The sequence below is a fragment of the Trematomus bernacchii genome, unplaced genomic scaffold, assembly GCF_902827165.1.
Source record: "Trematomus bernacchii unplaced genomic scaffold, fTreBer1.1, whole genome shotgun sequence".
Classification (NCBI taxonomy): domain Eukaryota; kingdom Metazoa; phylum Chordata; class Actinopteri; order Perciformes; family Nototheniidae; genus Trematomus; species Trematomus bernacchii.
Window position 1 is genome coordinate 6,151,241 of NW_022987656.1, and position 12,856 is coordinate 6,164,096.

Sequence of the window (12,856 nt, forward strand, 5' to 3'; positions counted from 1 at the left end):
CGAATGCGGGTATTCAGCGGGATATTTAAGTTTCCTCAGCATGTATACATATGTTAAAATGCAACGGGGAAGTAACTGAATGTGGATATTGCATCGACCGACCTGGAAGCACGTCTCCGTGGAGAGGACGCACATAGAGAGATGCTCCTTTGTGCCACGCCGATCATCGTGTTTTCCTTTTTTGTGGATTATAGCGAAAATAGGCCTACAAACATTTCCATTTTTTGCTGCCGACGGGCGCAGGAGCAACAGCTTTTTTTCAATGAACTATAGTGGCCTGGATTAGGCAGTAAAGACAATTTCGGTTTATCGCCGAGCTGACTTGTTATGTTTTGTTTGTGTTTTGCTTAAACTGTCAATATAATTGAATAACGTATAAAACCTGTCTTTGTTTATTTTGTGAATGTGTGGATGTAGACAGTAGTAAATACACTTCCGTGGGGACTATTTTGTGGAAAGAGTAGATTTTCCGTTTATCAGTTCTGTTTTGCCTTTATAATATTATTTCATATCAAGAACTCATTGTGCGTTTATTTAACACAGCTATTTTTGATAGTTGATCGTTACAACTTTCTTCCTCAGGATCAGGATTCTTATTCTCAGTGCAGCTAGGTGCCTTCTCCTCTGCTAAAGTCCCTCTTACCTGTGGGGTTCCCCAAGGCTCTATCCTGGGCCCCATCCTCTTTTTACTGTACATTACATTACATTTTTACTGTACATTTACTAGGTTCAATTCTCACTAAACACAATATTCCCTTCCACTGCTACGCCGACGATGTACAGATCTATCTGCCTCTCAATTCAAATGTCAACTCATTACAGCAGTTGATGGACTGCTTAACAGAGATAAAATCCTGGCTGAGCCAAAACTTCCTCAACCTCAACGAGAGCAAGACTGAGGTCATCTTTTTTGGACCCCAACCTCCAGCCTCTCCGGTTGATATTCTGGGCTCTCTCAATGAAAACATCCTCCCCTCTGTCATGAACCTTGGAGTGACCTTCAGTAGCACTTTTAAATTCGATAAGCAGGTCAGCACCGTAGTCAAATCCTGCTTTTTTTAAATAAGATTATTGGCCAAGACCAAGTCGTATTTATCTTTTAAAGATCTAGAAAGGGTTATTAACGCCTTTGTTACCTCGAGACTGGATTACTGCAACGCTCTGTATGTGGGTATGGACCAGGCCTCAATTAAACGCCTGCAGCTAGTCCAAAATGCAGCTGCACGTCTTCTGACTGGCCATAAAAAGCGTGATCACATCACCCCAATTCTGGCCTCACTACACTGGCTTCCAGTTCGGTTCAGAATTGATTTTTAAATCCTTTTGTTTGTTCAACTGCATCTATTACTGGAGATGCAAGACAACTTGATTGTATAGCATATTTTAAAAAGCTCTATTGTGCTTTTTATGGATTCCCCTTCCCTGTAGTGTGTTCTATAGGTTTGTGTGCAGGTCAATGGTCTGCAAAGGCTAAAATCCCTGTGAACCCTCCAGAGGGAGTTTCTTTCCCACACACTCCCTCCCTAGCTGAAACACTTGTATTGCAGTCCTTTGTTTACTTCCGCTACATAGAGACATCACTGCGTAACACTCGCATCTATTGGCTAGCGCTCCAACACACTGTACATGATAGGCTAAGGGGTGGGACATCTCTAAGCAGACTGGGCTCTGGTTTCAGACAGAGGGTGAAAAGAGGTGCTGCAGCACAGGCAGTATGAGAAAAATAAAGAGCTTTTTGAACATTAAAGCATGGAGACATGTCACAGTAGAGGCACTAAATACTGATATATACCTGAAATGAGCACAATAGGCCCCCTCTAATATACACAGTGTAAAGTGCTTTACATAAGACATTGTGCAGATCCAAAGACACCCTTTATTTTAAGCAAACCCAATGGCAAACATATTTTTACCTTACTGTAGTTAAGACATTTTAAGGGAAGTGTTCTTTTAATTGATCTGTGAGGCATTGCAGCTACAAGCAGCCTCACCATCTTTGTACTGTACCTTGATGTCGGGGACATCATTATATACAACATCTGCTGATACGTATTCTCTTTTATTGACTGTAGACTGATTCACCCTCTCAAATATCTTAATCCACTTTTAACAATACAACAAAGGCTGGACAGCACTCATAATTAAAGGCTTACACACTTATTAACGCATAGTACTACGCATTTTATATTTTATTTACTGAGGTAAGTGTGAAGTGTTTAAACATTTAGCTGCATTTCAATGTAACAATATAATGATATAATTCAAGTATAATATTGATCAGTCAAGTCCTTCTTCAGCATTCAGTCATACACTGTTGTGTGTATTCATGTTTTATTCACTCTGACAAACGGAGCTCATTCTGCCCGCCTTGTGAGCATAATGAGGAATCTTTTGAATACACAACCTAAATAAAATATCAGATATGCACCATTAAAGGACCAAACTGAATGCTTCTTAATCTGCCACAGATGTCATGCCTATCACCTTTCTAAATGATTCAGTTTGCCTGGAAGGCAGAGAATAGGACTCTACAGAGACTCTCTGTGGGACTTATAAAGAAACCTTGAATAGTGTTGTCAGCTGCATTCTCAAATCTGCCTCCTTGTCCAATTTGGATTCCCCAAAAATTGAGCAGCCGATGCTAATACTCCCATAGGGACACTGGCGAAGAGTGCTTTAAACCTCCGTCTCTGTCAAAAAAAAGAAGGAAAACAAAAGATGAAAAAGAAAATAACTCCGGGGAAAAAATATATTCTTTTTCTGTCTCCAGAACTTTTGGAAAAAACCCACTGTGATGACGTAATCCTCCAGCTTTCTCCCAAGTTCTTTCAAACTTTCACTCTTAATAATGTCAGTTAGACATCACCTCAAAGTGGCACATAACAGTGGTAGGGAAGAGGCAAAGAAGTCTAAAACTAAGTGTCATGGAGGGCTTGATAAAAGGAGCAAATCCATTTTGAGCAGCTTTTTTCCCCGCTGAGCCGGGGGCGGTTGATTTGATGGAAGCTGCTGTGTAAAAGCACTGCTCTTTTCTCCAGCCTACTAATTGGGATGGTTACCATTCCTCGTCTCGTCTAACCCACCCTTCCTTCACACACATTCATCCCCTCTGTGCTGGCAGTCGCCTTGTTTTGCCTTCTTGTACCTCTGTGAGAGGGAAAACAGTTTGTGCTTTGTGAATCTTGACTGAATCTCAGGTATAAATATCGGATGACAAATGAGCTAAGGGAGAACTTAATTGTTCTTTTTTACGACTACAAGGACCCCCTTGTTTAGTGGCACTTTCTGGAAAGAGAGTCAAGATTTGCCAAAGTACACACTGTGGCCCTAATACAGTTATTGGACCTTGGTCAAGATGGAGAACTCTGAAGTGAATAAGTACACAAAAGAAAAACTTAAGCAAGGAAAATTAACAAACCTAGACAAAATGGCACGAAGAGGGCTCTTCTTATGTTTTATCTTTTCAAAACACTAAAGCCTACCTGTATATTATCAACCACAATGGCCATCTGGAACGAAGCTAAGTGGTAAGTGAGAGTTGTTTGGAAAAAGTCTGCAAACACCGCTTTGATTAAATGTTTGTTTCGTAACAACTGCGAACAAGGCAGGGTCAAACCCCATTAGGCAGAAGACCATATCAGTTTATATTGCATGTTACTGTCAAATTAATGTTTGTAACACAAGTATAATCACCCTGATTAAAACACAGAAACGTGTTTTCAAACACAAGTATTATATTGATTTTATAAATCTGTATGCATGCACGGATTCAGTGTAAAAATCGACAGTAAAAAAGGATTTACAATGCATTTTACGCTTGTTTGTGAAAATGATTTCAGCTATATGAATGCCTTCATTGATGAACTGGCTTCCATTTCCGTTTCCAAATATAAAAACGTATTTTAATGGTATTTGATGGCACCTTAAAAAAATGCATTCATTCAAAATCTGATGTACATCATGACAAGTTGTGATTTTACCACTACTGTATGTGCAGGAATAAACCAAAAGTCATGCTGTTTTACTCTTCTTTTCGTCAGGCCAGGCTCACTCTCGTTGCTTAAGCTAAGTATTAATGTTGTATGACTTTCTAATTTACTCTTGGAAAGAAAGCAATTAAGTGCATTCCAAGATGTCCAAAACTATTCCACAAAGACTTGAACATAACTGACATCTTGGTTCATATATTTTTTAGGTATTGAGATAAAGCAGAATTGATATTTTAACATAAATATATTTTTTAAATGTTTCTCTTAATGGATAAATATATTTTAATTCTTATTCTGAACCCTTTTTGAATGTGTTTAAGATGGCATGTACTTATTACAATGCCTGACTCAGCCACTTTACAAAATCACTGATTAATGCCCTTGAAGTCCCAAAAATGAAGAATGACTCTGATTGTGATACAAATACGGATATCGTGTTCTTGTTTCTATTAGATGATTCACCCTTTAACAGAAAACTTGTTTGTGTTACAATATCAATTCAACTTCAGGAATATCCGTGTGCACCCAAGATGACCTACAAATCTCTCTGTGAAATCACAGATGATTTAGCTGGTGCCCATATCTGGGCTCAGACTGAGGGACCATCTAGTGGCAATGAGGAGACAAACAGCTTGTGCAGCACTTGTGTATAGTCGACCTTGTTCAGAGCGTTGCATCTTCACTAATGGAGTCAGAAGCATGTCATGCGCTGTTTATCCCTCAGCTACACATTCAAACATTGCTTTAAATAGATCTTGCCAGACACTCTGCATTGGAACCCACTGTCTTAATATAACACAACACAAATCTGCTCCAGACATGATTCACCCATCAAGGATCCTGGCAAACTATGGATAGTTGTTTTTGTTTTATTAAAACAATGTCAGATAGATAGACATTAAACACGGCTGAAATATGTCCGTCTGGGTCTAAAATAACCTTTAATGTTAGAATGATGCAGTTATACAGGGAAATAGACCTTCACCTCTCAAGGGATAAGGTGTATGTTATATACAAATCCAAAACATCCCAATTACATTTTTTTTTTAAACTATTTTTAATGACCCATTTTCCTAATTTCAATTTGTTCTACTTTTGAGCCTTTTATTTGAGCATTTACTAATAAAAATGAAAGGATTCTTTTTTATTCACACACGAAGAAAAGGTTCGAAATCCGGGGGTATTTCTTTTACAATTAAGATAAAACAAGTTATCTAGTAAGCTTTAGAAGTTCTGCTAGGGCAATTATGTTACCTTAAAGATTGGACTGATCTGATGTATGTATCGGGCTTGATACTTACATAATTCACTATTCGGATATCGAACTGACAATCTACATACTGATTGATATTAAAGGTCCCATGTCATGCTTTTCCGGTTTTTCTGTGTGTTATGAAGGTTTTTATGCATGTAAACGGTCTGCAGAGTCAAAAACCCTCAAAGTACACCCTGTAGGGAGTAAAACTCTAACACAGAAAAGACCTCCCCAAAACGCCTCGTTGGAGATTTCTCATTTTCCAATGTTTTCTTCCTGGGTATCGCTACGTAGGGATATCCAGTAGCCACGCCCAGAGCTATGGCCGCACCCTCTGCCAGCCGAACATATATACTGTTGGAAGCTCAGGTTCAGTTCAAAACTGTATCCAGTCATGCCAACGAGGGTCTGTTTCCTGTCTTGTGAGGGGAAATCTTCAATGTATGCCTTACCGAGGGCAGAACCACGACGAAGTCAGTGGTTGAAATTCCTTTTTAACACTGTTCCTTCAGATGTTCGAGCCGGTATTGTACTGTGTGCGCGGCATTTCACGGACCAAAGCTTCACAAACCTTGCAGCGATATGCACAGCGTAGGACACTGAAGGACGATGCTGTTCCTACTTTGTTTGGACCAGCGGGAGATTCGGGTACACAACCTGTAAGTATTCATTGTTGTTTGTGTATTTATGATGTTTAAAACAAACAAGGTATATCTACCACGACTGTTTAAATGGGTAAACGTTTTTCGGGCTGCTAAGCCATTGACACAGTGCTAACTGGGCTAACTAAGTTGCTAGCGTTTCCATATATAAACTCCAATGTTAGCAGATGGCCTTACATGTATCTCATAGCAGGAGAATGTCTGCATTCACACACGAAATACTCATAGACAGTATACTCCGGGTGATTTACCGTACGGTCAGTCGCGAAACTTAATTACATTATAGTTGGCGTTCCTAGCGTGTATGCTACCGAGCTAAAGAAGAAGGCTACCAAGAGCTAGACATGCTAGGGAAAACATTGTTTTTATGCCAGCTACAATGAATGACCGAACGTAGCAGACTACCCGTGTAAGATTGCAATTGTAAACATGTTCTTGCTAGTCTAATATGAACCACTAGCTGTTGTTCATAGTAGGTTGGCATATTACACTGAACAACTAGCAAACGTAGGTTAGCATATTAATCTAGCTGGCAAGCTAACGAACCTAAAACAACTAAGTTTCTCTAATATTTTGTGATTTGCATTTGATTTCGTCCTGCCAGATCAAGAAACTCCTGGCGTATCTGGCGGACAACACACACACGGGATGACCACTCTGATGCATCGTCCTAAAAAGCCCCAGCACCAGCTTACAAAGCTGCGATAGGCAAGATGCCGAAAACGCCTATAAGGGGAGGAATGGATGATATACAGTGTATATGTATATTTACTAGGGCTGTCAAGTTTTTTGCGTTAACGCGTTAATAACGCGTTAACGTAAAAATAAATTAACGCCACTAATTATTTTAACGTGATTAACGCATGTGTATTTTTTGTCCTCGGCCGCCCCGTAGTTTCAGAGCGCATCGAGTTTAAAATACCATCTACAAGCTGATGCTGACAGCCCCGCTCCTGCCGCCCGCTTGTGGCAGACCACACTTCCACGCTCATCGGCAGGCCCGGACTGGACATCGGGAGGAACGGGAGGGTGTGTGTATGTGTGGCGCGAGCGAGGCACACCTTACGTGTTGTTGTTGTTGTTAGCATCTGGTGCTAGCTAGCTGCGCTAACGGATATAAGGAGCTGTTTCAATGAAAACGACATTTCGCCGACAACTGCGCCGAGCACTTGACTTTATGCAGGTAGCCAGACAGTGGGACATTGTACGAAAAGTCAGCACACTCAGCACGGATAGTGCGCGCAACATGATTGCAGCGTCCAGGCAGCTCCCGTTCGAGCATATATGCCTTGAGCTGCACATAGCTCTAACGATCCATCACAGTGTCTACACACACACACACACACACACACACACACACACACACACACACACACACACACACACACACACACACACACACACACACACACACACACACACACACACACACACACACACACACACACACACTTTGTATTGTATTATTGCATGAGAGAGGTTCCAGGTTGAATTGAGGCGAATATTTGTAATGTTCAGAGGTTGTTGCGTTTAATATTCATGAGAATATTTGTCATTGTTCAAATGATAATAAACAAACATATACAGCATATTTGTCCACTCATATGTTGATAAGAGTATTAAAAACTTGAAAAATATCCCTCTAAGGTACATTTAGAACAGATACAAAATGTGCGATTAATTTGCGATTAATCGCGATTAAATATTTTAATCGACTGACAGTCCTAATATTTACACATGTTCATTTTGTACATTTCTAAAAATAAAATTTGATGGAAATACTTAGTAGCCTTTCTTCCCTGAATTATTTGATCCTATAACATATCATTCATAGCAAACCATGATTTGATTTTTCATCAAACACAGTAGTAGTTTTTTACAGGTAAAAATAACTTACTCTTCTTCCGTTCTACGCCTCAAAGGTCTATAATCGAATCTGTACATGTTATGGAGGTTCTGCAGGGTGTGGGGTATGTATGGTGTATATCTTGGCATATAATGTTGTGTGCTACTGTTGGTGTTTTCAGCTAGCTCAGCTGGCTACATAATGTTGTAACTGTCAGCTAGGCTACCTTTCTAATTTCTTTGCAACAGACATTTTCCACTTCGGTAGGCATCATGGCGCAGTTTCCACAAGTGCACCTAAATAACAACAGTTGTAGGTACAGTACAGTTCGGTTAGTTAGCATATAACATATACGGCTGTACCGACGCCATTGTAAAACTGATGTTCCGCTCAGCCTCAGAGCCGAAAAAAATCACTGTGTTAGACATGGGCGGAGCCTCTCTGGTGGTTAACTAATCAGAACAGAGTGGCCGAGCTGACCAATCGGAGCACACTGGGCTCACAGGGAGGGGGGGGGGCAGGAGCTCCAACAAGCCGTTTAGGACAGAGAGTGAATACACATACTATACAGAGATGTTGTATGAGAAACCAATGTGAGTTTGGAAAATTGCACAGTATAAATCTATTTTAGTAGACCTCAATAATGGAATTATGATCAGTAGAAATGGCCATGACATGGGACCTTTAATATGTAATGCGAGCAGCGATGAGCGGGTCTTCGACGATCCGCGCATTTTCAAGAGTCCTGATGTCCGTGCAAAATATTTAAAAAATCCGGAATCAGGAGGAAGGCCCTGAAAACACGATTTCGTAGCAGAAGAATAATAATAATCTGCAGGAAAACAATAGGTTCCTCGCACTTCGTGCTAGGACACCGTTGGGGTCCCAGCACTCTCGTGCTCGGGCCCTAATAATGAATTAGTGCACGTGTGTCCTCCATGTTGTGATGTGTGTTTCTGTGCTTTTGCTCGTTGTTTTCCCTGGTTGTTAAAGGACACCTATCATGCTATATTTAAATGATATATTGTAGGGCCATACCTATATAAGGTATATTTATACGTTTCTGTTTTCAAAATACCAAACAGATCATGCATTTTAGCCATGCCTCATTTCGCTCTATTTGCTGTTCTCCAGCCCTGTTTTTGCAGGGGGCTGATTCTGTGAGCTGCAGCTGACCACGCCCCCCGTGTTTTATTATATTATTATATAGAGTCGTTATTCATTTGTTTTAAAGCTCAATAAATAACAAAGAAGACCTTTGACCGGCACTTTTCTAATTTTGTCCGGAAGATTTAAACTTTAACGGACATCTTGACCGGCGAAAGAAACTGAAACTGAAACTCTGCCGCACGGTCCCCTCGTTCCTTGGAAGAGGCGGAGAGGTGGGTGTTTGTCATCTGCTGGTGGACTAACCGGAGAGAATTACAGTGCTTGCCTCGACGGGGAGGGATTGCATTGAATTAAAGCAGCAGGAGCAAACGCTTGCCTCGGGGAGGGAGAAAAAAAGCCACAGCGGAGAATAAACAGAAGGGGAACCATGGCAACCATGCACGGGAAGTCTTCTTCGCTGCTTTTGTGGCAGACTACAGTGCCACTTACAGGCCTGGCATATGTACTACAGCGTCTCCAGCGCTTTCGAGCGGCAATGGCCGGCCATGGCCCAACCTCACATTCCCCTGATAGGTGGAGAGTTGGCCCAATAGCCGTAGCGCCACCGTCCTGACAGTGTTCAAATCTGGATCAGTTTTTATCAGATCCGTTGCAGCCCCTTTTTTAGAGATTTGGGTATGGAGGAAAATAGAGAGGGTTGTGTTTTCTGACACTTGGTGAGTTCCCTGGAACACCGGGGACACATATTCATGTATAAAAGACGTACAAAAGTGCATTTTGCATGATAGGTCCCCTTTAAATTGAGCGTATGGATATCAATCATGCGAGTCATAGGCTCGTGCGGGCTACCTACTGTCATGATTTCGGAACCTTTTTCGGTACTTTTGCTGGTCGTTTTCCCTGTTTTGTGTTTGTTCTGCAGGGTCGTCGCTCGCCTTGCGAGCGATTACAATAGGGTCTTCACCGACCTCTGGTCTCAGACCCTAATAATCCTATCGATATCAATAACGATATCAATAACGTAGCGATACAATTATCCTATGGATATCGATCATATCAATATTCCAATTACTTGGACTATTATATTGTATTTTATTTTATTTACTTGCACTATCTGTTTTATTGTGTTGCACTGTTGGAGGAGCCTGTGACCTAAGGATTTCATTGTCATAACTACACTGTAGCTATGCACATATGACAATAAAAGCCTTTAACTTGAACCTTGAATCATGCGAGTTGTAGGCTATCTGCCTTCATTACATGTCATTTGTTAGACGCTTTTATCCAAAGCGACTTACATACATTCAGTACTGTGGACAATCCCCACAGGAGCAATTTGGGGTGAAGTGTCTTGCCCAGGGACACAACGACATGCTGACTGCAGTGGGTTTTGAACCTGTGACCCCCTGATCCGAACACTAACGCACAACCCACTGTACCACACGCCTCCTTCATGATTTCGGAACCTTTTTTGGTGCTTTTGCCGGACGTTTTCCCTGTTTTGTGTGTGTTTGGCAGGGTTGTCGCTCACTGATTAGTTCTATGCCAAAAGAGCTGTGGTATGGATATACTGTATTGGTATTGTGATATTTTTAAATTCAGGTAGCAGTATCGGATCAGAACTGAAAAAAGTGAATTTGTGCAAGTGTAAATGGAACAGAGCCAGGCTAGCTGTTATGCTAAGCTAGGATAACAAGCTGGAGGTTGTCGCTTCGTACAGACATGAGTGGAATTGACAGTGGTATTAAGCTTTCAGCAATCAATACAAAATGTTCAGCTTGTCCTTAAAATACTTAATCACAAACATTTGAAAATGAATGTATCCTTTATTATTTAGCCTCTCTTTGTTTGTTGTTCCATTCCACTTGGAGGAATCCAATGTTGACAGCAGTATAATATATCAGGTCAAGTGTGTTACACACCTCAAATAATGGATTCACGTTCAGGGTGCAAATTGAAAGTGTAAGTCAAATAAAAGACTGATCCAAATAGGTCAGTGCCGGTGTTCTCCTGAGACTTGGTCTGCGTTGAAATGAAAGAAGAACCTGCCTTCCGTCCTCCATGATAAATGCCTTCTGATGTGGAGCCAGGCAGATGGAGGCAGAGATGCATCAAATAAATAAATAAAAAACTGAAGAAAGAGAAGCGTGAGGCTGGGGCTGTGCAGATTATGCAGACAGTTGACTGTTTCACAACCCTCCCACGGAGACTGTGCTGAACAGAAGCTTCGCTTTGATCACCTCTCCGGATTAACTGTCAGTGTGCGTTAGTGTGTACCCTGTGTGTGTGTGTGGTGCATTCGTGTTTGTTATTTTAGAGGTGAAGGAGTGTCTGTGTGTCTGGATCAAGCTTACTGCAGCAATCAGGGGAAAGTTAATGAATTCAACTATTAAATGAGTTCATTGATGGGGTATCCTTTGCAGATGTTTTTGTGAGAATAAAATAAAAAGAAAGGTTATTTGGAGTATGGATAGCAATAACCCTAAAACTCTTGAATACTAGCAACATGTTATCTCTTAGAAAATATTATTTTTGAGCAAGTTTAGTCTCTATTAGAGAGATAGATTTGAAAGAGGGAGATAGAGGCAACTGTGGTGCAGTGGTTAAATCAGCGTCCACCAATCAGAGGGTCAGTTCTTTGATCCCTCTGCAGTCAACATTTCAACATGTCCTTGAACAAGATATCAACATTTTTACAGTAGGCCTGCCTATGGTTGTGAGTTGTATGCATGTCACTTTGGATGAAAGGGTCAGCTAAATAACATAACATGTGATAAAAGGAATGATATGCGTCATTGGAGCCATAATGAGTTTATATCAATTAGATTTTTGAAAAATGTAACTAAAATTGTGGGAATTCATTCATTCAAAATTGCGGAGATATGTTAATTAATTGTTCTCGACACATGCAGTTTCGATACCACTTCCCTTTTGACAATCAGCTGATTGAGGCAGTTATTGTCTCAGATTGTGAATAAGTCATGTTTTCAAAGGGGCCCTATTCTGCTCATGTTCAGGTTCATATTAGTATTCTGTGCCTCTACTGGTACATGTCTCCCTGCTTTAATGTTCAGAGGTCTTTATTCTTCTCATACTGCCTGTGCTGCAGCACCTCTTTTCACCCTCTGTCTGAAACCAGAGCCCAGTCTGCTCTGATTGGTAAGTTTGGCCATCCCTGCTGTGATTGGTCAACCGCCCACACTCAGAGTGTGTGGGAGAGAAACTCACTCTGGAGGGACTTTGGGATTTTAACCTTTGCAGACCGTTTACATGCACAAAAACCTATAGAACATCTGGTAACAATTATTTATTTGTATGCAAAAATAAGAAAAATGTAACAAGATAGAGTCTTAAGAAGAAAAGAAAATAGAAGAAACAAAACAAAGAAAAGACTGAAATCTTTGAGATGCGTGAGAGCGGCCACCCAGACAATTACAAAGTTTGGAAAAAAACAATTGCGCTGGAAAAATTGCTCTCATACCCATAAAAGTTAACGGGCCGCATTCAAATCTGTGGCCACCTTGATAGGGACCGAGCCCCAGTACATAGGCCGAGAAAAGTTCAACTCAATCAGGTCAGAATTATTTTGAGAACGTACCGTCATCAGCTGAGGCTTCGCTGCTGTACCCGTCATAGTCCGCCGTGAGCGCGCTGTACTTGTGCCGGCTCTCCCAGGTGAACCCTCCGCTGTGTTTGGTGTTAGCGGCCTTAGCTCCTCCCCGCAGGCCCTGGGAGCGGCTGACGGCCTCCTGGTACTGACCCATCACTTCATCCTCGCTGTCTGATGACGAGCCCTGCAGGTTGGCATCAGTGTAGGCCTTGTCTGTTTAGGGTAAAGGCAGACGTCCCTGTTACTGTGGGACACCAGAGAAGACCACTGGCAGCCTCTGCTGGCCTCCAGCCTGTACTTCCCCGGGACCCTGATCAACTGCTTTGTAAACCATGGACAGAAAAAGGACTTTTCCAGTGTCAGAATAGAGTTCTCTAGAATCAA

The 12,856-nt window shown here is 41.4% G+C and overlaps 1 protein-coding gene across 2 annotated transcripts in view; it reads right to left on the reverse strand.

Annotated features, from left to right (window-relative positions):
* The window catches only part of syt14a (synaptotagmin XIVa), a 51,515-nt gene that overhangs the window by 11,286 nt on the left and 27,373 nt on the right, over window positions 1-12,856 (reverse strand). For both annotated transcript variants that reach the window (XM_034135284.1, XM_034135283.1), the window contains exon 3: window positions 12,461-12,685. In XM_034135284.1, coding sequence (XP_033991175.1) covers window positions 12,461-12,685 — 225 coding nt within the window. The remainder of the gene's footprint in view (window positions 1-12,460; window positions 12,686-12,856) is intronic.